The 26,099-nt window shown below is 48.9% G+C and overlaps 11 protein-coding genes across 11 annotated transcripts; 8 read left to right on the top strand and 3 right to left on the bottom strand.

Moving 5' to 3' along the window:
• Positions 1-3,230: 3,230 nt before the first annotated feature.
• chs3 (putative chitin synthase activator (Chs3)) lies at positions 3,231-5,072 on the top strand (the record flags this gene model as incomplete). The annotated part of the gene is made up of 1 exon (XM_057259512.1): positions 3,231-5,072. The coding sequence occupies one exon, from the start codon at positions 3,231-3,233 to the stop codon at positions 5,070-5,072; it is 1,842 nt and encodes a 613-aa protein (XP_057127344.1).
• A 1,388-nt stretch (positions 5,073-6,460) lies between these two features.
• N7481_000292 (uncharacterized protein) lies at positions 6,461-7,147 on the top strand (the record flags this gene model as incomplete). Its single annotated transcript, XM_057259511.1, has 1 exon — positions 6,461-7,147. The coding sequence occupies one exon, from the start codon at positions 6,461-6,463 to the stop codon at positions 7,145-7,147; it is 687 nt and encodes a 228-aa protein (XP_057127343.1).
• Positions 7,148-7,178: 31 nt separating this feature from the next.
• On the bottom strand, positions 7,179-7,877 carry N7481_000291 (histidine phosphatase family protein; the record flags this gene model as incomplete). Its single annotated transcript, XM_057259510.1, has 1 exon — positions 7,179-7,877. One exon carries the CDS (start codon positions 7,875-7,877, stop codon positions 7,179-7,181), a length of 699 nt encoding a protein of 232 aa, XP_057127342.1.
• A 924-nt stretch (positions 7,878-8,801) lies between these two features.
• On the top strand, positions 8,802-9,584 carry N7481_000290 (uncharacterized protein; the record flags this gene model as incomplete). Its single annotated transcript, XM_057259509.1, has 1 exon — positions 8,802-9,584. One exon carries the CDS (start codon positions 8,802-8,804, stop codon positions 9,582-9,584), a length of 783 nt encoding a protein of 260 aa, XP_057127341.1.
• A 797-nt stretch (positions 9,585-10,381) lies between these two features.
• On the top strand, positions 10,382-12,386 carry N7481_000289 (uncharacterized protein; the record flags this gene model as incomplete). Its single annotated transcript, XM_057259508.1, has 3 exons — positions 10,382-11,212; positions 11,275-11,901; positions 11,964-12,386. 3 exons carry the CDS (start codon positions 10,382-10,384, stop codon positions 12,384-12,386), a joined length of 1,881 nt encoding a protein of 626 aa, XP_057127340.1.
• Positions 12,387-13,453: 1,067 nt separating this feature from the next.
• Positions 13,454-14,700, bottom strand: N7481_000288 (uncharacterized protein; the record flags this gene model as incomplete). Its single annotated transcript, XM_057259507.1, has 2 exons — positions 13,454-14,075; positions 14,135-14,700. The coding sequence occupies 2 exons, from the start codon at positions 14,698-14,700 to the stop codon at positions 13,454-13,456; spliced, it is 1,188 nt and encodes a 395-aa protein (XP_057127339.1).
• Positions 14,701-16,033: 1,333 nt separating this feature from the next.
• N7481_000287 (uncharacterized protein) lies at positions 16,034-18,872 on the top strand (the record flags this gene model as incomplete). The annotated part of the gene is made up of 3 exons (XM_057259506.1): positions 16,034-16,308; positions 16,367-16,480; positions 16,541-18,872. 3 exons carry the CDS (start codon positions 16,034-16,036, stop codon positions 18,870-18,872), a joined length of 2,721 nt encoding a protein of 906 aa, XP_057127338.1.
• Positions 18,873-19,247: 375 nt separating this feature from the next.
• On the bottom strand, positions 19,248-20,863 carry N7481_000286 (putative xylosidase/arabinosidase; the record flags this gene model as incomplete). Its single annotated transcript, XM_057259505.1, has 2 exons — positions 19,248-20,638; positions 20,707-20,863. 2 exons carry the CDS (start codon positions 20,861-20,863, stop codon positions 19,248-19,250), a joined length of 1,548 nt encoding a protein of 515 aa, XP_057127337.1.
• Positions 20,864-22,205: 1,342 nt separating this feature from the next.
• On the top strand, positions 22,206-23,931 carry N7481_000285 (putative hexose transporter; the record flags this gene model as incomplete). The annotated part of the gene is made up of 3 exons (XM_057259504.1): positions 22,206-22,808; positions 22,876-23,504; positions 23,568-23,931. 3 exons carry the CDS (start codon positions 22,206-22,208, stop codon positions 23,929-23,931), a joined length of 1,596 nt encoding a protein of 531 aa, XP_057127336.1.
• Positions 23,932-24,379: 448 nt separating this feature from the next.
• N7481_000284 (epoxide hydrolase family protein) lies at positions 24,380-25,051 on the top strand (the record flags this gene model as incomplete). The annotated part of the gene is made up of 1 exon (XM_057259503.1): positions 24,380-25,051. The coding sequence occupies one exon, from the start codon at positions 24,380-24,382 to the stop codon at positions 25,049-25,051; it is 672 nt and encodes a 223-aa protein (XP_057127335.1).
• Positions 25,052-25,124: 73 nt separating this feature from the next.
• On the top strand, positions 25,125-25,595 carry N7481_000283 (alpha/beta fold hydrolase; the record flags this gene model as incomplete). Its single annotated transcript, XM_057259502.1, has 1 exon — positions 25,125-25,595. The coding sequence occupies one exon, from the start codon at positions 25,125-25,127 to the stop codon at positions 25,593-25,595; it is 471 nt and encodes a 156-aa protein (XP_057127334.1).
• Positions 25,596-26,099: the final 504 nt, after the last annotated feature.

The following is a 26,099-nucleotide window of genomic DNA, read 5'->3' as shown; positions in this document are numbered from 1 at the left end:
AAACCATCTCGGGTCTAGCCTTGCACTTTAGCACTGCCAGGCTAGAAGGGTCCGACGGAGTAACACCCAGAGTGGCAGAGTGGGCGAAATTTGCAAATTTGCAGTGCCCTTGTACATACTAGTACGAGTAGTTATCTATAGTAGCACATTATAAATAATGGCGACCAAGGAACTGCAGTCCATCCCAAGTCCATCCATGGATCCTAGCACCGAAGCTATAGAGTCTCCTTGCCACTCTCAAAATAGACAAGAATAGAACGCATTTGACCAGAACTTAAAGACAGTGGCATACCTCATGCTCTATTCAACTATAATAGGTATAATACAATTCCCCGGCGCTTCACAAATCACTCAGATGCATAGAGTCAGGTACTGATTGTCACTGTATACCGGCATGCACCAATAGTAGAGTTCCCGCCCGGGCACCCGCTTTCACTGGGGGAATATCCAGCCGAGGGCTTATTTTATTTTATTTTTATTTTTACTTTTATTTCCCCTCTCCACGACGGTTACGGGGGCCATTCCAATTTTCCTAGGCGCTACGGTACGCTAAGCTAAGCTAAGTACGAAGTAGAGCAAGTACGGTGTTTTGCGCCGTGGGCGTCTTGCAACCGTTATACAGAGTGCTTGACTCGAGCAGGGCATGTCAGTACGCAGGGTGTAGGATCTAGAACCTACGTGCCAGACTGTATTGGCGATATTTCCGAGCATTAGTCTCAGCAATATGCACTCGCCTTACAGCGTTGGGCAGCCGTCAAAGGGAACCTGCACACCTGCATGTACGGAGTACTCGTACCTATGTAGACTCGGCTCGCATTCCGATCGCGAATCTGTCACATCCGAAATGACATACCCAATACTGTCTCCCTACTCTGTAGGTACTGTACTTGTACACCGTAGTGCAATAAATGCTGGACAGTGGACACCGGAATGATAATTGATGCCGTACCTTACTTTACTGCTCCGTCCATCCTCTACATACAGACTTAGACGAGGCCAAAACACAACTATCAAACTTATCGAAATATCCCTGCGAGGGACGCAGATGGGGAAATCCGGGGCAAACCCGCATACCCCTGTGCTCAGACTCGCGCCCACGATGGGATCGGCATGGCGGGCGATCCCCGCTGCTTGACATGTATCGTATCAGATTCGATGCACACTGTATAACGTGAGAGATAGTGTAGGTAGGTCTGGGTGCTCGCCAATATTCTCGGGCTCCTCGGTACCGCAGTCTTTATACCGTATATCGCATAATATTACTCCGTATACGAGTGCTTGCCTGGACGTATCAGACGCGGCGCAATCTTGGCAGCCAGGATTGTGAAACGATCGCTTCAAGTTCTTTGCTGGTTCGGTTCGTCTTAGCCATGACTACATGCATGGCCACGTTCTAGTTGTATTTACTGGACTCGTAATGTAGGATAATTGTACGAGTACTCCGTAGAGGGGAGACAGTGAGAGAGGCACTGAGTGACTGAGTGACTGCGTAGTATCACGTCGATTGTCGTGATTTACCACCACTCCAGTGGCATCCAGCTGAAGAAATCAGCCAAGACAAGACACTTTCAAGGCTCGGCGCATACGAGCAAGCAGCAAGGAGAATATCGCCATCGCGGTCCGTGGTTCGGGCCGTGCGAGTCCAAGGGCCGTGAGAAAGTCAATTCAACCTCGAATCCCCAAGGTTTCCGGTGGATGTTCTTACCGCTGTGAGTGTGATGACTTTGTTCAGCGGTAAGACGTGGCCCAGGGCCAAAGTTCCGTGACTGGAGAAAGGAAGAGAAAGGATTTGGGGATGACTGGATTGGCCATGATTCAGAACGTGCCACCACGGCGGATATGCCGGAGCCTAAATTGCGGTCTCCTGCCACCGCCAGTTGAAGTGCGGCTGCGACTGTGACTGCGGACAGGGCTAGCGAATTGATGCTGAGTCGTAGTTGGTTGGAGGATGGCAGCGGGATGCAGTCTATTCCCCGTTGCGACTAGCACTGGGGAGAGGGCAGAAGTAGAGTTGTGCCTAGTCGACTCCACCGATCCGCGATCCACCAATGTACTAGCAGAGAAGGAAGGGAATGGAGGGGAAGAGAAGAGACGAGACGAGACGAAAGAGGAGAAATTTGGAGAGAGTAGCCTGGGCAGTGAACAAGCTGAATCTGATCGTAGGGTATCCAAATGAGGATCAGCCTCAAGGAAACCGTCCCGGGGCTCGTATACCAGGTGCCATGCGCTGTTGGTGGAGACTGGAGACGGGAACATACGAGGGGAATAGATGTTCAGCCCCAGGCGATACGAGAAAATCTGGAGATGGGATGCCCTGAGGCACCAATATATTAATAGAATCCATGGATAGAGTAGGAGTAGGAGGAGTAGTCTGGAGAAGACTCGGAAGGGTTCACCTGACCAGGGCTGGCAGTATAGTACTGGAGGATATTATATCATACCGAAGTACTCAATATTTTCTCCCCTATTAAATATTCTATATTATATACTAGTATTGCACTATAATTATTTGATCTCATCTACTACTATTTACCTACTAGTGGTGGTCTTTCAGGTGAAACAGTATTTTGCCCCTCGCTTCAACTGGCGGAGGTCACTCACTCGCTTCTTCTTCCTCTTCTTTTCTTCTTCACCTCCTCCTCCTCTCTTCCCTCACCCACCTACTACCTAGTCACTATATTCTTGCACCAATATCCACATCGCAATACACTGTGACTGTTTACACGACATATCTCGCACGATCATACCCTAGCACCCGGCTGCTCCACCGTGATCGGCGAGGATTTTGGATCTCCATGTCTCCGCAATAGACCCTCGCTCGCTTTCACCTTCGCTTTTCCACTGCGTTCACCTCCACGCTCGTTTCGCTTCTTCAAGTTTGCTAGCTTTACTTCGTCTACTTCGTGCCCTCCGTCTCTTCATCGTGATACTGCCCCATTTACTCTTCGCCATGGCTGCTCCGGTCGCAGAGTATCCGTCCATTCCCACTCCACCTCCAGCTTATCTCCGATCGACACCTCCTTTCCCCTCTCAGCAATCCACTCCACGCAATCCCCTTCCGAGGCCCAAGAGCTTGACCACCGACAATCTCCCCGTCATCCAAGATTCCCCCCCGGTCGCCTGTGAAAATCGACTATGGCATTGGCCTTCCGTCCGCTTCACGAGCCCCCATTGAACACTTTCACAACGGTCCCCCGACTCCCCAGCTAGAGCTGCCCGAATTCGCCGGCATGTCAATCGACGATTCTGCACAACCGCAGCAGACATGGTCCCCAACATACCCGCCACGCAGGGAATCCATGCAGCATCCCCATCCATATGGCCATACTCCCGCCAGCAGCGGATCTTGGTCGGTGATCGAGCCACATGCCCAGGATGGTACGATGGGGAACCCCAAGAAGAGTGCGGCCTCGCTCGAACACCATGATCTCAGCCACAGCAGTTCCTCTCGTGGCAGCTTGGAAAGCGTCGCTCTCGCAGCGGACAGCCATGAACCTCTGGCATATCACCACCAGCAACCGGAAACCCCACAAAGCAAGCGAAAATCAACCCCGGGTATGATTCTACCAGACAATCCGTCGAGTTCTACAGATAAACTCGCCGTCAGACGCTCAAGAATCACCCGCCCACTCTCCAATCATTCCTCCAGCTCCGACCTCGCCCCTGGAGCACACCGTCGCAACCTCTCAGCTTCCCCGTACATGCATGCACGATCATCGTCCAGGAATTCCAGTGCATCCCACGACAATCGCTCCTCGTCTTTCCTGGATCTCCTCAACACCTCCTATCCCCAACCAGGCCCAGGAGCATCAAAGCTCAACAATAGCTCTCTCCGCGCATCAGTCGGCAACAATGCCTCCTTACTTAGCCACAAACAGACATTTGAGATGTACCTGGCAAACGTGAAAAAGACAGACGAACCCGCAGTGCTCTACGAATTCGCCGTATTCATGATCAACTCCATGCGCGACATGCCATCTGTCGACCTCGAAGACTCTAGCTCGATCACCCGCGCCAGACTGATGCGCGAGTCAAAGTCCATCCTGCAACGGCTCGCAGATCGCAGCTACCCCTTCGCACAGTACTACCTTGCTGACGGCTATGCGTCCGGACTCTTCAACAAGGGCAAGCCAGACCAAGACCGTGCCTTCAGCCTTTTCGTCGCTGCTAGCAAACACGGCCATGTGGAGGCGTGTTATCGCACAGCGCTGTGCTACGAATTTGGTTGGGGCTGTCGTGCGGATGGTGGTCGCGCTGTGCAATTCTACCGCCAAGCCGCGTCGAAAAACCACCCCGGAGCGATGATGCGCATGGCCAATGCCTGTTTGGCAGGAGATATGGGACTAGGAAAACGGTATCGAGAGGGAATCAAATGGATGAAGCGAGCGACCGAATCTTCGGATGCACAGTATAACGCGGCGCCCTATGAACTGGGCCTCATGCATGAGACAGGCTACGGTGATGACGTTTTTGTCGACGAATCCTACGCTGCTCAATTATTCACAAAAGCCGCGGAATTGGGTCACCAGGAAGCGGCGTATCGATTGGGCGATGCTTACGAACACGGCAAATTGAACTGTCCCCGTGATCCTGCTCTCAGTATTCACTTCTACACCTCCGCCGCGCAGACCGGTCACCCGTTGGCGATGATGGCTCTGTGTGCGTGGTACCTCGTCGGCGCTGAACCAGTCCTTGAAAAAGATGAGAATGAGGCATATGAATGGGCAGCTAAGGCTGCGGAACTTGGTCTCGCAAAGGCTGAATATGCCGTCGGCTACTTCACCGAAATGGGTATCGGATGCCGGCGCGACCCCCTCCAGGCGAACGTCTGGTACGTCAAGGCAGCCGATCAAGGCGATGAGCGTGCGAAGCACCGCATTGCTGCCATCCGAGCTGCCGCCGACGGTGCAAACCCCGTCAATGCAGCTCGGCATGGCCGGTTCAGAAAGGATAAAGGCCAAGGTGAGTCCTCCGCGAAGAATATACAACTCCATATAAATGGATTTAAACTGACATCCATGTTTCCTTTAGATGGCGAGAAACCAAAACAGAAGCGTTTCATGATTTTCTAAATTCCATTCCCCGTACATGAATTATCTTTCAACATTCTCTCCGAGTGAAAGACAAAAAAATACATCCTTCCCTGAACATCCAACCCAACCGCCATGAATGAATGCATTTACAGCCTATCTCTTCCCTCCCGTTCGCACCTCTCACGTCATGATTCCCCCAGTCCTTGTCGATTTTGGTTTTTTTGATTTAATCTTCATTTCGTTGTTTATCTCTCTTCTGCATTTTGATGCCAAGTTCCATCCAGTCTTGTCTGGCTATGTTCATATTGTGATTGTGATTGTGATTGATTTTCACATTTCTTCCGGCATTAATACATATCATACTCTGCATGTTCGACTGTCCTATTTTCCGCGGTTCTAAGTCGGTTTATCGAGTCATCTGGTGTGGTCTTTTGTATAGTGTTCATATACTATTCGTATTTTAATATCAAGGTTGATACTTTGGCTTTCCTTGTGCGAAATTACCCAGGATACACCATGAACTTGAATGTTCCACTTTTCTGCTGATTTGTTTTCCATTGATCTTCCTTGAGAAGCGGTACATCACAAAAGGCGGGGGTAGTAGATATTTATTTGCATGATTGGTTGCTATTCAGCCCCACGAAAAGCGTTCATCACTTTCAAGATAACGCGAGGAATCTGACAGCGTTCACCCATCTTGACCTTGAATAGGTATGGAATCTACTAGTTGTTCACTCAGTCTTCAGTCACGATGGCACTTGCTTCAGCAGAATATACAGACGCCCCCAACAAGGTTCTCTTAAGGGCTGGTGATATTGCGAAAAGGGGAGGATTTAAGAAGATCGAACCAGCTCACCTGGCATATTCCCTTCTCACGATGAAGGCATCAAAATGTCAGACACGATCCAGACCGCGTCATACTATCTTTGAACAAGTCATAGCGCAAGCGGGGGGGGGCTATCCGGACGACATTATTGATGGACTGAAACTCCTTTTGGACAAAGTGCCAATACGAGAGGTGGCTTCGCAGGATTATCCCCTATATCAGCGGCCTGCGCAAAAGTGATGTAATCTGAGACTCGAAGCAGAGATCTCAGTCAATAGTTGGTTTTTATTGATCATGTTATACACGTTGTTGTCGATGTTAATGAGATCCAGGCTGTTCTGAGGCAATCGGCGAATTTGAGTCCTAGTTTGATAAGGGAAGCGATTCTCGAGATACGATCAACGAAGTGCCTCGACACAAGTGGAAATACTAGTACGACTTCTGCGAATGTGACTTCAAATGTCAAGTTTAATCAAGAAACGATTTTGAAGTTCCGGGAAGTCCTCCCGCACATCCTGTTGGCTATAATGATGCGAGGGAAGTAATACGAATATTCAGCCGCAATTTGAAAAAGACTCCGATCATTGGCGGAAAGTCGGACATGATGAAAAAGTTCATCACAGATGTATTGGCTTCATCCATCCTCAGCTCGAAGGTTCCCTCTGAGCTCGACCGATCTCAAGTCCTACATGTGCGAAAGAAATTCCTGGAAACTGGACCTGGGGCCTTGAACAGGCGATGCAAATACATCTATGATGTTACAAGCTTGTTCGATCAACCAGTGATTCTATGCATCGATATTCTCTGTCGACACATGGAAGGTGGTGATGAGGATACAGTCGATATTATCCAGTTTCTCGAGCCTGCGCTAGGCGCCGGACAAATTCGCTGCCTTATCACTACTACGTCAGACGAATTTAACGAGGCCATTTCTTCCAACGATCTGTTCTACCCTGTCCTGACGACCCAACCTTCTATAATTCAGACAGTTTCTCTCATTCGGAGGATGAGGAACAACTTGGAAGCTACAAATAACTTCAATATCCATGACGATGCATTTATCGCAGCCGCCAATCTTGCAACACATTTCTTACCAGAGCAGCCCTTCCTGATTGTGCTATCGACGTCATTGATGAAGCAGCCGCTGCAGCTAGGATGGAGCTTCATTGCGGTACAAAGGAGACAGTTGCGTTGGAGAAACAGATGCGACAACTCGAGATTGAGATTTCTTCTCTGCACTGCGACGGCACCGCGTCGACGGATCACCTTGCGGCCGTTGCATACCTGAAAAGGCATAACGCCGGAATCCAAATGTACAATCATATCACGAGACAATGAGACCATATCTTGAAGCTAGGAGGTTGTCCATTGCCCACGGGAGTCGAAGCATTGTATTTGCCGAAGCACGTCTGTTGGTACTGCGCCTCTTTAGTGAGGTCAGACACCTGGCTGAGGAAGTTTCTGACGTTGCAAAATCCATTCACCGAGTCCTTACAGGCAGAGAGGCCATCAAGAGGGAGAGGGGCCTCATTCGGCACAAGATGGATATAGTCCACCGTCTCGTTCTTGGACGACGAAAGATCCGGACTCTTGTACAACTGAGTCCGAAGATCCTTCAGCGAATCGTCACGGGGACACGTCCAAATCTCAAAAATCAGACGAGCACCGAAAGAGGTCATTTCATTCAATTTGAAGTTGCGACGTAGTTCCTGTGCGACAGTAGGTGGCATCCCCTGCGAATTATATTTGAAATGATCCAGACCCAGCGCAGTGAGTACTGAGACAATGATAATATCATGGGACATATACATTAAAATGGGCCGGTCGACTGGGAAATCAATCTCGTTACCATCATATGTGGTATTGATACTGCTAGAGCTACTCTTGATCAACTTGTGCTGAAGACACGCTGCCAACTCTTGCACTGGGTCGGATGTTGACGCGATCAGAATGTGGATAAAATTATAGACCAGGTGATCAATTCCAACCTTGAAATCAAGACCGGAATTATTATGCATGCAGCAAGAAGACTGACTTTCTATACTAGTCGTCGAGGTGCCGGTGACATTCCCCGGAATACCGCGAATCGAATCAACTACTACTAGTCAACCACCGTAGTATCTACTTCTCAGCCTTATGTGGTAAAGACCGACCAGTGTACCATTTTAGGCAGTTCGGTCGCGGGTCACTATATGCCAACATCTCCTCTCCTTGACTTTCTCGCTTATTCCATAAGGCTTGGGCATCTTGGAACCCTCTTCTATTTTTTGGGCCTTGGATTGAATTCTGCTGAACCCGAAGGTATCAGACTTTATGTGGAGTAACGGCTAATTTCCAAGTTTGCATCAGTTCGAAGGGGCGGAAAGGGCCAAAAATAGTTGAATCTCTCGCATGAAAGTTCTCATAGGCCAGTGTCAATTTATCTGGTCCAGTGGCTGGGATAAGAACCGGAAACTAGCATGGTCCTGAATCATCTACCACTCTAAGCCTCGGTGGGGGATTCGATGTTTGGCCCCCACGTCGAGCTTGTTGATTCTTCCCAGACTAGCTGTGCAGATCGTAACCCGTTTTGATACAGCAGTGCGAGAGCGAATGAGCGTAGAGGATCCCTGGAGAGCTGCTTCGATAAGCGGGTCGGGGCTTGATCCTAAGCCTCCACTCTACTCAACGTTAAGCCCAAGTTAGTTGCGGAGATGCACTATCGCCTTGCAAACGAGCCTTGATCGTCATATTGCACATACACGCTTTGACGTTAAAGTTCTATTTTTGTGATGGCATTGCTGAAGAGTTTTTTGACCTGTAATTTCACCCAGTGTATATAAGAACAAGAAATACCAAGCTTTCTGCAACCTTGCACAGACATCTTCAAAAAAATAATCATCACTCCTCTTCGCTCCTCTTCACTCAACTCCACTTCTCTATACTCAGAATACACACTCATCATGGGCTCAGTCACATACGCGGACGGCGTCTCTATCCTTCAGCTCATCGCATACCTCCCATCATTTTTCGTGTCCAGCTTCCTGGTTTACCGTCATGGCTTTCGAAGCTCGGGCGGCTTTATTTTCCTCGTCATTTTCACCTTTGTCCGCATAGTCGGCGCATGTTGTGAATTGGCGACTATCCATAATCACTCGACTGGTGTCTACATTGCGGCTGCGATCTGCAGCTCCATTGGACTATCTCCCTTACTCATGGCTTGCTCAGGCATGCTATCAAGGGCAAACCAATCCATGGCCCGCCCTGTCCTCCACAGACTCACCTTCACTGCATTCCGTGTCACCACCATCGTCGCGCTGGCTTTGACTGTGACTGGAATTACATGGAACATGACTCCCGAGGCCTTAAAAACGCCAAACACTGAAGTGAAGGTTGGCATGATCTTGTACTTTGTCAGCTGGGTCCTTTTGTGTGCTGGTCTCGCCGTCCTGTGTCTGCGTCGCTCAAAGATCGCAGCTGGCGAAAACCGCAACTTGCTCGCTGTGGCTATCTGTGTTCCGTTTCTCCTTATTCGAACCATTTACGCTATCTTGCTCTGGTTCATGGCAAACAATACATTCAACGCCCTGGACGGAAACACCACTGTTCAGCTGGTGATGTCTGTAATTGAGGAGATTATCATTGTCTTCGTTTGCCTGAGTATTGGTTTTACCTTGCATGTTCGAGAAAAGAACTGGAAGTCCGTTCCAAACAAGGAGACTGAATTGAGAGAGGAGATGGCTTAGATAATTCTCATTTTCTGGTATCATCATTGGGCATTGTGATTGGCGTTTATTATTATTATTATTTTAGCTTTTAGCGCAGCTTCACGAATTCATTTCTGTTCTTCAATTCGCAATCTCATTCGGTAGAAAGCAAATCTCTTACAAGTTACGGCTAGTACATTATAATGATAATGATCATGTTGACATTTCAATTCTAGTGAGATACCGGCTTCGGTATACATTACGAGGTGCCATGAGCACCCAGATAACTAGGGTAAAGGTGGTGCTTTCTCGTCTGAGAGTACCGTGGCTTTCGGACTAGTTCTACCTGAGCGACACCGCGTAGGGTAGGTGAATACCGCGATTACATGTGGACAAGTTTTTCCCCCCAAAATTTTGCAGCTCTTCCATGGTACTGGGTCTCTGGTTCATGAAAAAAAATCACACCTTCATCGTCTGTGCTTTAAAATGGCTAACCCCTCATGCGGGCCTCGTAATTTGGGGGCCATGTTTGATGCAAGAGACGTATCCCATAGATAGCGGCGTTGGGTCCACGACAAAAGTGGGCCCAACTGCCCTAAAGTGCAACAGGTGATCGTAACTTATTTAAGTTAGCATTGCGGCCATTCGCATGGCTAGCGTAGTGAACAGCCCATGCTGCGGTCCTCGCTGATCGGGGAGCTAAGTTATAGCTGTGCTGAAAATAGAAATGCGGTGTTTGATTTTCAGGTTAAGATCTGAAGAAAATCCATCCACCTTTCTCACTAGATTCCCCAGACCTGCAAGTCACTTACTATTCAAACACTTACTATTCAAACATGGGTAAATTGGTCGTCAAACTGATCGACTCGAGTATCGACGCCATCAATGCAGCTCGAAATCGCTCATCTTCCTACTCAAGCCACGATCCAACTACAAAACGCGAACTTACCGCTGATCAGAGCGGTGAATTTGTCATTGCAGACGACAAGGTAGCCGGCGCGCTCATCCGCGAAGGATATGCAGAGCTTCCAGCGCCCGATGTGCCCCCTGTCCACACACAATATGCAGAACTCCCTGCCTCATTTTCCATTCCGGACGGAAAATATGCCGAGCTTCTTGGACCCGAAACGCAGCTTCATGATAATTATGCGGAGCTTCCAAGTGTTTCATATGAAGATATCGACACCAAGAAGATCGAAGAACCTCACGCAGTCGATGGGACCGATACCAAATATTCCCCTGTAGAAAGAGATAACTGGGACGCGTACAGCGAGTCAAATTATTCTCCCGACTTCAATCGCGGCATTGACCAAGATGAAGCGGTCTGGACACTGGATGAGAAAACACGATACGCGAGACCCCCGGCATACGAAGAGTCGGGAAATCCGCCCAGTCATGTCTCAAATGTGCCAGCAGACAACAAGGTCGGCGAAGCTAGAGAGAAGGAGCGACAAGAAATCGAAAATATGGTTCGCGATCTTCTGGATATGGCAGGGCCGCCAAATTCCTCCACAAGCCAGATCCCGGGTCCCGTGGTAATTCCACAACGCAGGCCCGGGTCGAAATTTCGCGGTTTCGTACGCGCATATGCACCTGAATTGGCAGATTGCGGCATCAGCCAGGACATGTTTCTGGAGTTTCTGGAAGACATTTACCAGTCAAGTAAAGTGAGTGTTGGTTGAGTGTTTTGGTAAAATGTAAGAAACAAGAATGCTAATGTCGGAACTAGGTCTCTCGAAGCCTCGAAGTTATCGGTATCGCAACGGATATCGTTACCTGGGTACCTGGAAAGACAGATGTTATGACCGAAACGCTCATGAAAATAGTGGCTGGGTCAATTCCTGGGTCGCGATACCCTGGTCGTGAGCCAACCTTCCTGGACTCGGCCAACGAGTTTATATTTATGCCTCGGGGCCTCTGTGCTATGGTCGTGGAGTTCAAGGATAGTGTCTTCGGTCCGCAAGAGGGCCTGCTCAATCCTCTTTCCCAGAAAATGGGAAGAACCATTTTCGCTTCCAAGAAGCTCGATTTGACCGAGTCGGCTATGAGCCCCAAATCAAGCACCGATCTCTATGAGGGTACAGCCAACCAAAAGGATGCAAGTGCGAGCTCTTTCCAGCCAGAAAATATGAAGCGCAACTCGAAAGCTTCTCGAAACAATGTCTCTCTTCAGATCGAGTTACCCGAATCTAGGCCGTTGGTGTTTCCCGATTTAGATTGCGCTGCCGTGGGGGTCGCCGAAAGAACAGAGAGAACGGAGAGAGCACGACCAGGCGGCAAGGAGAAACACAAAATGCTGAAGGCGGCAGGTGGTTGGATTGGTGATCAATATGAGAGAAGGAAATTAGAGTCAGAAGTAAGATTTGTCCTCATCTCCACATCATATTCGGCTTTGTTTTGGTTGCTGATAAGGAACAGAAGGCAAATGCTTCACGAATGTCGTACGGACATACCTTAAAATGCTTAAACCCGCATCAAAATGACACCATCCACTCAGCACATAATGGCAAGCTCATATCGGCCATTACAGGTGGAAGGCTGGGAAACAAAAGCAAGCCGGGACTGATCCATCGTGCTGCAGCTTCCATCAAGGAAGCTCAAGAGGCCAAACGAGCTACTCGGAGTACGGATTCGATTGAATCAAACTATGATACAAGGTGGACGCACTTTGGGAAGGATATTAGGAGCCTGAACTCAATGAAGAAGGTTCTGCAGCCCAATGTGCAGTATTTGGTCATTGTGAATATGCCCAGTCAGGAGGAATTACAGCAATCGGCTACCAAGCTAGAATATATCATGAAGGAAAAGGGCTTGCCCATAGCCAATGGCTTTGGACAATAACGATACTAGCTATCATGGATGGTTAAATTCCAAGTTGATGCGCCCCTTGGAACATCATGATGTTTCTTGTCCAGGTGGCCGTCTGGCGACTGTCTTCTTTTCTTTTCACGTCCTGTTACATAGCGAAAACCATCATAGATGTTTCATGCAATTAAGCGAATTGATGTTTGATTTGTCAGATTTCTCGTATCATGCACATTTGATTACAAACTGCCTTATTCGTAGTTATTTACGTAGACCCGAACATGCAAGTTTACCTGTACGTACTTTGCTACGTATAACATGAAGAAATAAATTGTCGCCCACTGGCACGCCGCAGGAACCAGGCAGTGTCTGCAGGAAGCTCCACTTATTCGTGGAGTAAATGATTGACACAAAATCACGTCTCAAGCATTCCCCTCGAATGGCTAATATAAAAATGATACAAATAGGTATTTAAAAGACAGTATAAGACCAAAGAAGCGACTTTTCATTCGTGTAAAAATTGTTGCTTCATATTCGAACGCCCATTTCCTAGGCTCCAGGAGAATCGTCTAATATTCCCATTTGAAGAATGGTTTTGGCCCCCAACGCCCCCAAAACCTTCCAAATACCGATAGATTGGTAGCGGTCATTTCCGTCGAGTCATGCTAGAGCTTTTTTCTGAATTATTTCGAGTTAGGACATGAGCCAGAATTTGTGAATGGACGATTGCCTTGCCGGGTAACCATATGTCAAGCTCATGGGGCAACGTAATCCCTGCAATTGAGTTTGATCTCAGAATATTCCATGACATTGCTGTGGTATTTGGCGTTTCGGGACTAATTGACAGCACATTCACAAACAAGGCCCGCATATCCAATTTTTGGCTAACAGCACTCCAATCAAGAAGAAAGGGACTGCTTCAATTGTTGCGCATGCTTTGATATATCGTTAGAGAAAAGGGGTTACGGGCAGTGAAATCTGCTTAGTGCTAGGATATCTCTCGGAACTTTGATTCTTATTATCTTAAGATTCCATCTCTCCTTATGCTATTCAAGGTTTAGTCACTCTCGACCAGCTTGATCATTCTGACCAGCAAAGCTTCCCTATTTCCCGGCTGGCTTCTTCAAGGTATCTTTTACGCTCACAACGCTGAGATAAAGCGGCAGATTTACCGTTGCATCAAATACGCCTGCACCCAGGATCATCAAATGATCGGGATACTTCTCAAAGACATGTAAACTCCGGCTGTATGCCGGAGCCTGAGGTGTGTCATGCAATTCCCACTGATCAGGCTGGCCACCGGCTTGATTGGTGAAAACACCACTGTGGTCAGCGTCGCTAACGAGGATAGTTCCATTATCACCGCCGGATGGCGACCAAACCACATAAGGAGATGCGTTGGGCTGGACTCCATCAACCATGATGGGGATACCATAGGCAAAGCGGAAATCAAATGGACTGTCGGCCATTCGGTAGTAGACCGGATAGCCCACCCCAGACCAGCTGTCTCCTCCTGGGAACTCGTGCACCAAAATCCACTTCTCCAGAGGAGGGATATAGGAAATGATGGTCATTCCAGGACGAGCAGTATAGTTGAGATAGGCCACATCGTCTATCACGGGTCCCCAGGATTTCAAGTCCGCCGATTCCTGGTGAGCAAGCTTCTGACCGTGCAGGGGGTCACGCTGATCGGAGTAGAACACGCCGATAGTGTGGTTGAAAAATCTAGAATTCCCGCGTTCAGTGCCTGGAACAAAAATTAACATGGGCAGAGTACAACTCACTCGATGAATGGCTCCCAAATGCATGGATTTCCATTGGTAGTATCCGGCCCACTGCCTCTCGCCACGTTACTGACGAACTTCCAGGTATGACCCTTATCTTTACTAGCATAGATATCAATGTTCGTGCTCTTGCTTCCCCAGCTGTTTCCGCTGGCCAAAACCGTGCCAGCAGGGAAATCGCCAACAGCAAATGGTAACTCTGCCAGCGCAGGCTGGGCTGACATTCCCAATCCATTCACCTGGTCAGTCAGGTTGGATATCCAGGACCAGGTAGCACCACCGTCTGCACTTTGGAATATGGGGAAGTATGGAGTTTTATCGCCCGCAAACGAAGCTGTCGCAAGGAGACTTCCATCCGATAGTTCGACTTGCCGGGGATAGAGAACAGAGTGCTTGGAGTCAGGTTGATAGATGACATTCTCCGCAAAAGTGGACCACGGCCGTGGTGGCGGTGTTGGTGGTTTTTGTGGAGGAGGGGGAGGTGGTGGTGGTGGGTTCAAGGGAGGCCTGACCGATTCCACACAACTTAGGCCGGCCAGACCGAGGAGCAAAAGCTTGGTGAGCATATTTCCAAATCGGGTATATCAATGAGAAAGCTCCTAGACTGCAGCTATCCCAATTGGGCTCTTTCCTTTTGGGCTTCAAGCATCTCGTCCAAATCTTCGCCGTAGTATTTATATTGTTTTTGATATATGTGCGGTGACTCCAGGTTCTCTTACAGTTCAAATCAGGGAAATATCCGTGTTGAGAAGGTTCAACGTCGTTGAAGCCCTGATCCTTCGCTGCACAAACGTTTAGCCGTTAGTTCTAAGACAAGCATTGTAACCTTGAGATTCAGGCTAAAGGCGAGCATGCATAACTTATGATCGGAATGGACGATCTTTCCATTTAGGTTTATATTAGCCTAATGAAATCAATTGACTTTTCATGGTTCAGTAATCTCCATAGTTTAGGCGGGGTACAAGCTGGGGTACAGTGTCGTCGGCACCTCCAGATGCCGCTCACTGCTTACTGCTTACCTGTAAAGATCACTTGCTGGCCCGGGCTTTTCAATTTAGCACCAGTTTGAGACAAGATTTGGAAGATCTTCTAGAAGCTTTCGGACAATCTCCGCCACCTTGAATAATGTCTCGGTTTGAAAGAACGGAGAAGTAACTACCGTGAAAATACCCACAGACGCGCCGGTTCCTAAGGGTCCAATTGCCGCCAGGATTGTCAGATTTTGCGGGGAAGCTTTTCCAGGGTCTTCTTCGGCAAATAGTCATGTCAATCACTGCCTGTAGTGCATGTTATCCTAGGCGCTCACCTTGTTCTTTCCTTGCTTCTCCGTCGTGAGTGCTTTGACCAGGGTGCCATCCTCCCTTGGCGATATTCCCCGCTTTCCAATTCGAGTTGAAATTCGTACTACGGGTTTGTTACTAAGTTCTGCAATAAAACAATAATCTAGAAGCTTCCATCAAGCACTTTAATAATTATTCTTCGACAATTAGAATCTGTACGGGTGTGTTATGCGCTGGCATTGGTGTTATGTCAACGTATAGTCCCGGGCCTGTCACCGGAGTATGTGGGGAAGACAACCGATGGCCCGTTCTGAGTGAATTGTTACCTGCCCCTCGTTCCACACCGGAGATCTTCAAGACCAGCCAAGAAGAAGCATCCCGGGCCTCGAGTCGGAGTATATCCGACTAATTATGAAATCCGTAATTTAGCCTAGTGATCGATAACGAAATTCTTTAAGCAGGGATTTCAATATGCAGCAGTACATATTTAAGTATCCAGCAATCACTTAGGCTTGTTCATCGAAGCCCTGGAGAGTGAGTTATTATCCTATAAATCTTTCCTGGCTAAAGACTACGAGTTTCCTGTGTTTTTGGGCGCAGAAATTGGAAGGGAACCATCATGGCACCATCTCAGCCCTTTCGCGCTGGTGCAACAGTACTGCTATCTCTCATAGCAGTACACACCGGCGTCCACGCAGCATCTGTCTCCAATTTTGACAATTCAGCATCGAAGGTAGCCTACGATGCCTCAAAAAGCTACGTTGGGTGTTACTTAGATCCCAAAGTGAGCATTTTGACGGCAGCGAAACTTAGCACCATTGGTATGACGCCTCAGTACTGTGCCAACTGGTGCGGTCAACGAGGTTTTGCTTATGGTGGCATCGAGTTTGGAACGTAAGCGAACTGTCTTTTAATCGATAGAACTGTTGATTCTCAAGATGACCCCTAATAGACAATGTTTCTGTGGGAGTGAGCCCGATTTCAGCCTCGCGACCAAGACAGATGACAGCAGCTGCAACTCGAAATGCGCAACTGAACCATCCAGCTCATGTGGAGGAGGCTATGTGTAAGTCAAATGCAAGACTCAAAAGAGAACAAGGTGCTAACATCGTGGAACTGTATTTAGTATGTCTTTGTATAAGATCTCGAATCCACAAGGGGGCGGAGTGAACACTAAATTCGTGCCAGCGTGCCAAACACAGCCCCTCGGCAGTCACCCTATCTGTGATACTTCATTGAGCATTGCAGAGAGAGTCGATTCGCTTGTCAAATCCCTGACCCTGGAGGAAAAAATCCTGAATCTTGTGGATGCTTCAGCCGGATCTGCCCGCCTCGGCTTGCCTTCCTACGAGTGGTGGAGTGAGGCAACGCATGGTGTTGGCTCTGCACCGGGTGTGCAATTCACTTCCAAACCAGCTAATTTCAGCTATGCCACAAGCTTCCCTGCACCGATCCTGACAGCGGCTTCCTTCGATGACGCTTTAATTCGGAAAATCGCTGAAGTAATTGGCAAAGAAGGACGAGCATTTGGCAACAACGGATTTTCGGGATTCGATTTCTGGGCCCCGAATATCAATGGTTTCAGGGATCCTCGATGGGGAAGAGGGCAAGAGACGCCCGGCGAGGATGCTTTTGTCGCACAGAATTACATTCGCAATTTTATTCCTGGACTTCAGGGTGATGACCCGAAGAACAAGCAGGTCATTGCAACATGCAAGCATTACGCGGTCTACGACTTGGAGACAGGCAGATATGGTAATAACTACAACCCTACCCAGCAGGATCTGAGTGATTACTTCCTGGCTCCGTTCAAGACTTGCGTGCGTGACACGGATGTGGGAAGCATTATGTGTTCGTACAATTCGGTTTCCGGCATTCCAGCCTGTGCGAATGAATACCTTCTTGATGAGGTACTCAGAAAGCACTGGAATTTCAATGCAGACTATCACTACGTGGTGTCTGACTGCGGCGCAGTCACAGATATCTGGCAATACCACAACTTTACCGACACCGAAGAAGCAGCAGCCTCCGTTGCTCTCAATGCCGGTGTTGATTTGGAATGTGGTTCCTCATACCTGAAGCTGAACGAATCTCTCGCAGCAAACCAGACCTCAGTCAAAGTCATGGACCAGTCCTTGGCAAGACTATATTCCGCATTGTTTACCGTTGGCTTCTTCGATGGCGGAAAGTACGACCATCTCGATTTCTCGGACGTATCTACCCCTGCGGCAGAGGCTCTCGCGTATGAGGCTGCAGTCGAAGGTATGGCACTTCTCAAAAATGACGACCTTCTTCCTTTGGACTCTCCGCATAAATTCAAGAGTGTCGCCGTGATTGGACCATTCGCAAACGCGACGACTCAAATGCAAGGCGATTACTCTGGTGATGCACCATACTTGATCAGCCCATTGGAAGCATTTGAGAGCGACCCGAGGTGGAAAGTGAATTATGCCATGGGTACAGCAATCAATAATCAGAATACTACTGGATTTGAAGCAGCTCTAGCAGCCGCAAGGAAGTCTGATTTGATTGTTTATCTTGGTGGAATCGACAACTCCCTCGAGTCCGAAACGCTTGATCGGACTTCACTCGCTTGGCCTAGAAACCAACTCGATCTCATCAAGAGCTTGTCCAAGCTCTCGAAGCCAATGGTAGTTGTCCAATTTGGAGGCGGCCAGGTTGATGACAGCGCCATTTTGAAGAACAAAGATATCCAAGCTCTGGTTTGGGCGGGATATCCCAGTCAAAGCGGAGGCACTGCTCTTCTTGATGTCCTTGTGGGCAAACGATCACCTGCTGGCAGACTACCAGTCACGCAGTATCCCGCCAGCTATGCCGACCAAGTAGATATCTTCGACATCAACCTTCGCCCTAAGGATTCATATCCCGGACGAACATACAAATGGTACACCGGAAAGCCGGTGATCCCATTCGGCTACGGTCTTCACTACACAAAATTCAAGTTTGACTGGAAAGAGACTTTAAACCGGAAATACAACATTCAGGACCTTGTTGCCTCATGCCAAAGAAATTCTGGCGGTTCAATCAACGACAACACACCCTTCACCACTGTCAAGGCCCGAGTCAAAAATGTCGGCCATGAAACTTCTGACTATGTTAGCTTGCTGTTCCTTTCCAGCAAGGATGCAGGCCCGGCTCCACGACCAAACAAGTCCCTTGTGTCTTACGTGCGTCTCCACAATATTGCTCACGGAAGCGATCAAGTGGCAGACTTGCCTCTCACTCTCGGCTCACTGGCACGAGCTGATGAGAATGGAAGTCTCGTTATTTTCCCAGGGCATTACAAGATTGCATTGGACAACTCCGAGGACTTGACTTTCGAGTTTACATTGAAGGGTAGCCCAGCGGTTATTGAGACGCTCCCTACGCCTGATGCACAGTATAACTTTACCGTGCCCGTTCATATTCAGCCAGCGTCCACTGAAGCGCATAGTTAAGGTTTGTGAAATGTGCTCATCTTGGCCCGGGGCTTTAATGCCTGAAATTATTAAAGTTCAAATCATAAAGTAGACATGCCTGCTTAAGAGTTAGTGCCTTTAGGCCCTACTACAGGATACAAGTCTTCTGTTTCTTCTATTGAGAAAATTACACCTGTAGATGGACCGTGACCGGCTGGCTTTAACAGAAATAATAGTTAAAATGGTTCAATTCGATTGAGTAACTAGTGCCTCTCCAGTGTATCGGATGGTCCGGACTACCTGAAGCCTACCTTACTACTGAAAAGTGCTTAGGTCGTCCTCAATAGTCTAACTAGACCATTGTGGCGCCAAGGTGTGAGAAAAAAAAGGTATCAATTCTATCGATTTCAACATTTACTCGACACTTAGACCCTCAAAATGAACTTGCACGCCCTCCGTCTGCCCAACAGCGTAGACGCCAATAATCGGGCCAGTAAAATCAGGATCAGTCATGTCCAAAGTATCAACCGTTCCAAGGCACGTCCAGTCATTTCTAACGTGAGGTTGGAATGAATAAAGCAGGGAATACTGCTTCTCTGTGTACTCTATCCGGAAAAGCAGCGAGCGAGGGACTTCCTCGAGAGTATGTTTCTCAGTTCGAACGATCTTCTGGCCAGCATTGACCAGTTCAAGAACCACCACTTGCTGAGAAGCGTCGTAGTATATTCTTGAGAAGCGGTGCTCTTCCTTGTAACAGGCGAGACCAGCCTGGATCTTTGCAGAGCTCCAGGAACCCTCGATTCCTTCGAGGACCACAGAGCTGCTGCCGGATAATTTCCGTTGCCGCTTGCCAATGAAGGTCGGGCTGTCTGTCGGGTGGGACAAATCGACCGATGATGCAGTCAATGTCAGGGATGAATGGTTATTCTCAATCCGATAATTGCTCATGATAGCATCTCGAACGTAGAGATAGTCCAACCCAGCTTCAGCCGTGAGGTGCAAGCTCGAACGGGATGCTGAAAGGCTGCGGGGGCTCAACTTAACTTGATCAAAGACCGGCCAGTCGCCCTCCCAGTCGACCCGGGTCAAAAAGGTCTCGCGGCCCATGGGGCATCTCCCTTGGTCCTCTAGACGGCCTCCAAGGCAGGCTCCCCACCATTGGCCCTCCTTGTCCTGGAAGAGCTCACAGTGGCCGGTATACTGGACATACTCTTGAGTACCACGCGCCGTGAGGACGGGGTTGCTTGGACACGAGTCATACGGTCCAAAGACATTCTGAGAGTGTGCCATCGTCACCATATGCCCGCCATGGGTACCACCCTCCGCGATGAGCAAGTAATACCAGCCCTTGACCTTATACAAGTGCGGCCCCTCGGGATAAATGTCACCAGTGCCGTTCCAGATGACCATCTCCTCGGTCAATTTTGCGCCGGTCTTGAGGTCGATTTCGAAGAGGTTGATCGTGGTGCCTGGGCCTATTCCACCGGACCCTTGCAGGTAGACTTTTCCATCATCATCGAACAGAAGACTCGGGTCGATTCCCTCGAACTTGAAGTAGACAGGGTCGCTCCATGTGCCTGACCAGATATCATCGGTGGAAACTATGAAATTCTCCGTCGCGTCCCTGTTCTTCCCCCCTGCACGGATGACATTGGTACAGACGATATAGAATTTGCCCTGGTGATGACGGATCGTGGGCGCGTATAGGCCTCCACTCCCGACCAAGAACTTGCCATCATCCACCGGGTAGAGGTTTGCCTGCGACTTTGCGAGGCTAAGCTGGGATTGGCGGTGGATTGCATTTCCTGTGCGCTCGCACGTTAGCGGAAGCTCGAATTGTCTCTCCCATCCACTAAGCGACCGGGAGACTTACCGATCTGCTTCCATGACACCAGATCTTGAGAGGCGTAGATAGGTAGACCGGGGAAAGCGTGGAAACTGGAGTTGACGAGATAAAACCAGTCGCCCACCAAGACCACGGATGGATCGGGCGCGAAGCCTGAGATGATAGGGTTGACTGTTTCCGACATGGCTAGCTCACGCAATGAAGAGAATGAAGGCTAGAGGAATAATCTATGTTCTTTCACTTCACCCCGCCTTGGGTAAAATACTTAAATATGCCAGTTGAGATACTCCTCTTGCTATTAGCCAGAACTAGCTAGCGCCTTCTGTTCCACACACTCTCACAGGTGTCATATTCCCAGATATTCTACAGCACGCATTCACCCCATTAGCCCACATGCTAAGTGGTCGCGTAGCACCGATTCGCCATGTTTGGCCAAATATTGCTCGATTGTGCATGAGAGGGTATCTTTTTACAGGTCACTACATGACTTTGTTAGCTGCATGCAGCTGGATGAGGGGGTAAATTAGGCTGTTGATAGGCCACCAAGCAGGGATGCCAAGCACGCTGTATAGGCTAAATTGGAGCTCAAGGTCCAAAAGAGGCTCTCCCCCACAATTGCTCCGAAAGGGATAGTACATACAGTAGTCAAAGGAATCACATGGATAGCTCCGCTTGGCAATTACTGGGCTAGCAATCGGTTAGGCTGTTGATTATCAACGGGTTTGCGGATAGAGAAGCCGCTTAAAAAGAGGGGATTTGCATCTCAGTGTCGATCAAAGCTTTAATGAATATTAACTACATGCTATGCCTGACTACTAGATCGACATGTTTGTAACTTGCACGCTTTTCCCAGCAAGCTTAACTAGTAAAGTGGCTGAGATTAAAATCAAAGCAAGTAAACGCTCTCTCAAGCTCGGCTAATGCTGAACCCTCCACTTGCCGGCGGTATCACTGTAAGTTTCGACCTCCAGTTAAACCCAGTTAAACTAACGTTAAGTTAATCGTCCTCTTACCAAATAAGGTCTACTAGGCAGCCCCTCTCGGCCCCCCGCAAGTGTCTCCCGTTAACCCTAAGTCTCCCAAGTCTCCACCCCCAGTCCCCCACAGCCTGCGGGGTCTGGAGTATTTTCAACGCCGAGGTATGAAGGATCATGAACCCAAGAGATACCGCGTCGAGGATACGAGCATACCAAGAAAATGCCAAGCTTTTCGGTAAAATGCAGAACAGGCAAATTTAACCATTGGCCAGCTCAAGCTATTCGCCAACACTAAATAGGGTGGCAACATGTCGTGACAAGCCCGGTTGGGGGACAATACAGCCGGGAATCGATCAAGCCACCATATATACGGAGGATAAGGGTTGTCAAGCTCATGGTTGTCTCGAGATTCATAAGAGGGGGCCTTTTTCCTGATTAAAAGCTCCCTTTTATCCCCGACTGCAGTGAGAAGTGAATTCATTAACTTTTTACACCTCTTTGCCTTTCTCATCTTCATCTACATCCAGTCCAGCGCACGCTACAGCAATCATGGCGTTGCGATTCCGGCCCCCGAAGCCAAGCCAGAAGATCCTACCGGTTAAGCCGATAAAGGGACACTTCTTGTTCGCGCACCAGGAGTTCAAGCGCGTACCATGGTGGAAGAGGAAGAACATGCGGACCCTGTACATCTACATCGTCATCCTGATCATGACCAACACCGCGAACGGTTTCGACGGTTCCATGATGAACGGTCTCCAAACTCTTTCCTATTGGCAGGAATACTTCGGGCACCCTCACGGCTCGCTTCTGGGTCTCTTTAATGCCTCCATGAGTCTTGGTTCTCTGCTCGGTCTGTTCGTTGTGCCTTACATGATTGATGCTTGGGGCCGTAGGCTGGGTTGTTTCGTTGGATGTCTTATTATGTTACTTGCTGTTGGTTTGCAGTCTGGCGCTACTGGCTTTGGCATGTTCATTGCTGCTCGTCTGCTTATTGGATTTGGTGATTGTCTTGTTCTTGGTAGTGCTCCGCTTTTGATTGCGGAGATTGCGCATCCCCAAGATCGTGCCGTTCTTGTCACGCTTAGTGGTGCTTCTTATCACTCTGGTGCGTTCATTGCTAGCTGGGTGACATTGGGTACATTGAAGATTCAGGTATGTATCATCGCCAAACAGCTACCGTGGATATACTTGTTCTCGACTGACACTCTTTCTTCCATAGAGCGACTGGTCGTGGCGTCTGCCCAGCCTGTTGCAGGCTATTTGCACCATTGTCATCGTTTGCGGTATCTGGCTCATGCCAGAAAGCCCCCGTTGGCTAATGAGCAAGGGAAGACACGATGAAGCCATGCGAATTCTCGTCAAGTACCATGGCGAGGGAGACCAGGATGACGCATTTGTGCACCTGGAGTATGCCGAGATCAAGGCCGCCATCGATCTGGACAAGGAGATTGACCAAACTCGCTGGGTTGACTTCTTGAAGACCAAGGGCAACCGCAAGCGAATTGGTCTAATCACCGCTCTGGGTCTCTTCAGTCAATGGAGTGGCAATGGTTTGATCTCTTACTATCTCAAGCAAGTTATGGACAGTGTTGGTATCACCAAGGCCTCTACCCAGCTTGGAATCAACGCTGGTATCAAGTCCGAGGCCTTGATCACCAACTTCACCCTGGCCTTCTTCATCGATAGGTTGGGACGACGACCGGTCTACATGGTTTCGACTGTTGGCACGTTCGTGGTCTTCAATGCATGGACTATCGTGTCAGCTCGGTACGCGATCGCGGCTAATCAGGCGCTGGGATACATCTTCGTCGTCCTGACCGTTCTCTACGGAGTATTCTACGATATAAAGTAAGTACTCATCCATCTAACAAAGTCTTATACCAACAGCCGCTAACATTCGTTTCCTCTCAGATCCGGTCTGATGGCAACCTACACCACCGAAATTCTCCCCTACGGTCTCCGTGCCAAGGGTTTCACCTGGCTGAACTTCTGCGTCACCGCGGCCCTCTTCTTCAACCAGTACATCAACGCGATTGCCCTCGACGCCATTGGCTGGAAGTATTACATTGTCTACTGCGTCTTCCTTGGAGCGGAGGTCTTCGTTATCTACACCTTCTTGATCGAAACCCGGTATACTCCCATGGAGGAAATCGCCAAGTACTTCGATGGCGATGACGCGGTTGATATTGGTGAGATTGCTGTTGCGGATATGAAGGAGCAAGCCAGGGAGTCGGGGGCCAAGGCGGTTACTGTTCATGTTGAAGTGAAGGAGTAAGCTGTTACACAGGGCATGTTGGAGATTTGTTTGGGGGGGCTTTGTGGATGCTTTAATGATTTTTGGATATAGCGTTGGTTGGCTACGCCTAGAGCTCTTACTAGGAATTATCCCTGGGAACCTATCAGACTACACATCATTTTGTGCACGTTGTGTAATAGGGTGGTGCCTGCCCCTGTTAGGGCCTCTGTAGAATCTCATGGAAACAGAGCGATCATAGCGATTAATCAGCGCTACCGCTGTGACATTCTCTCTAAATGGACCTCTCCTCCGTACTGTAACGTTATGTACACATTCGCACCATTTCATTTATTCTTCGCATTTCGAAGAATGTGTTGATGATATTTCAGGCATCATTTTTGTGCATCGAAGGAAACCAAGGCAGCCGTAAAGCTGAAAGTTGAGTTAGCTTTCAAGTTTTACCAACCGTCTCAAATCCATGCAAAAAATGGCCTTGCCAACATCTAGTTCTATCCGCCCTTTCAAGCTCTCCATCGCCCAGTCCACTCTCGATGACTTACAAGCGCGTCTGCATTTAAGCCGCTGGCCGGACAAGGAGACAGTCACCGATTGGTCTCAAGGGGTCCCGCTCGCGGCAATTCAAGAGCTTTGTGAGTACTGGCAAGCAGGATACGATTGGCGACGATGCGAAGCGCTACTTAATTCGTACCCCCAATTCACGACAACTATTGATGGAGTGGAATTCTACTTTCTGCATATCCGGTCAAAGCACAAAAATGCTCTACCCATTTTGCTTACACATGGTTGGCCTGGATCCATTCTGGAATTCAGACACGTAATTGATAAGCTTGTTGACCCCGAATCCCACGGCGGCTGTCCTGGAAACGCATTTCACCTTGTCATTCCAGCACTACCAGGCTACGCCTTTTCTGGCAAGCCGGCGGAGATCGGATGGGATTACCATCGCACCGCGCGTGCATGGGCAGAGTTGATGCAACGTTTGGGATATGCAGACAGTGGATGGGTCGCTCAAGGCGGCGATTGGGGAGCTCACGTGACCGCGAGTCTAGGCCATCAAGCATCGAAAGGATTGAAGAGCGTTCATCTCAACTCGATCTACTTCGAACCTAAGGCAATTCTTGCTCTGAAAAACCTTTGAAGATACATGCTAATTTCCGTTGCAGAAAGAAATTCAGATTCCAATCCATGATACGAAGGGCGAGGAGCGAGCCATGTATCTAGACGGCCGTCGGGATGCTGGGCACCGTGGGTACTCTCTACAGCAGTCCACGAGACCACAGACCCTCGGCTATGGGCTTTCAGACTCACCGGTCGCACAGGCTGCCTGGGTTTATGAAAAATACAGAGATTGGTCGCATCATGATGGCAATCTGGAGGCGGTGTTTAAAAAGGACGAGATGCTCGACACGATCATGTTGTACTGGATCTCTAACTCTGGCACTTCATCCGCACGTCATTATTGGGAGAACCAGTTCGATTGCACCGCATGGCCCATAGACATACCGGTTGGCGTGAGTTGGTTCGGCGGCGATAATAGTTATGCACCAAAGGAATGGTGCGAAAGGTACTACAAGAACATTATACATTGGAAGGAGACGGCTAGAGGTGGCCACTTTGCGGCATGGGAGGAACCAGACGTCTTTGTTGCGGAGATACGCGAGTGGCGAAGCAAAATCAGGTGATAGGTCTCGAAACGGGTTTTTGGACATAGACCTCAAATTTCATATACTGGCCAACCAAGTCTATCATCCGCGGCTTACACCCTATTGTTAAAGAAACTCAGGGGCTGATTCCATTTATCTGCTTCGTGATTGGCCTAGGGTGCATCCTCCCGGGGCCGAGGGTGCGTGTCGTCCAATAGTGTACCTTGTCAAAAGCCAACTCCAGTACCACCATTTATCAAGTCTATGGTCGAGAATAGGAACTGGAGAAACAAGCTGAGTGATGAAGAGTCGAAAGACACAGCTCGGCGAGGATCATTCTGACACGCTGACAAGCATGGCCAATCTGGCATCGACGTATCTGCGCCAGGGCCGATGGGTCGATGCCGAGCAGCTAGATATTCAGGTGATGGAGATGAGCAAGATGGAGCTCGGCGAGGATTATTCCGATACGCTGTCGAGTATGAGGAATCTAGCTTTCACCTGGAAACATTTAAGGCACGATGCTCAAGCAATCGACTTGCT

This window comes from Penicillium waksmanii (genome assembly GCF_028829765.1).
Source record: "Penicillium waksmanii strain IBT 27052 chromosome Unknown utg000001l:1.0-4852451.0:1.0-4856178.0, whole genome shotgun sequence".
NCBI classification, from domain to species: domain Eukaryota; kingdom Fungi; phylum Ascomycota; class Eurotiomycetes; order Eurotiales; family Aspergillaceae; genus Penicillium; species Penicillium waksmanii.
This window is presented reverse-complemented; position numbering and strand designations above follow the sequence as displayed.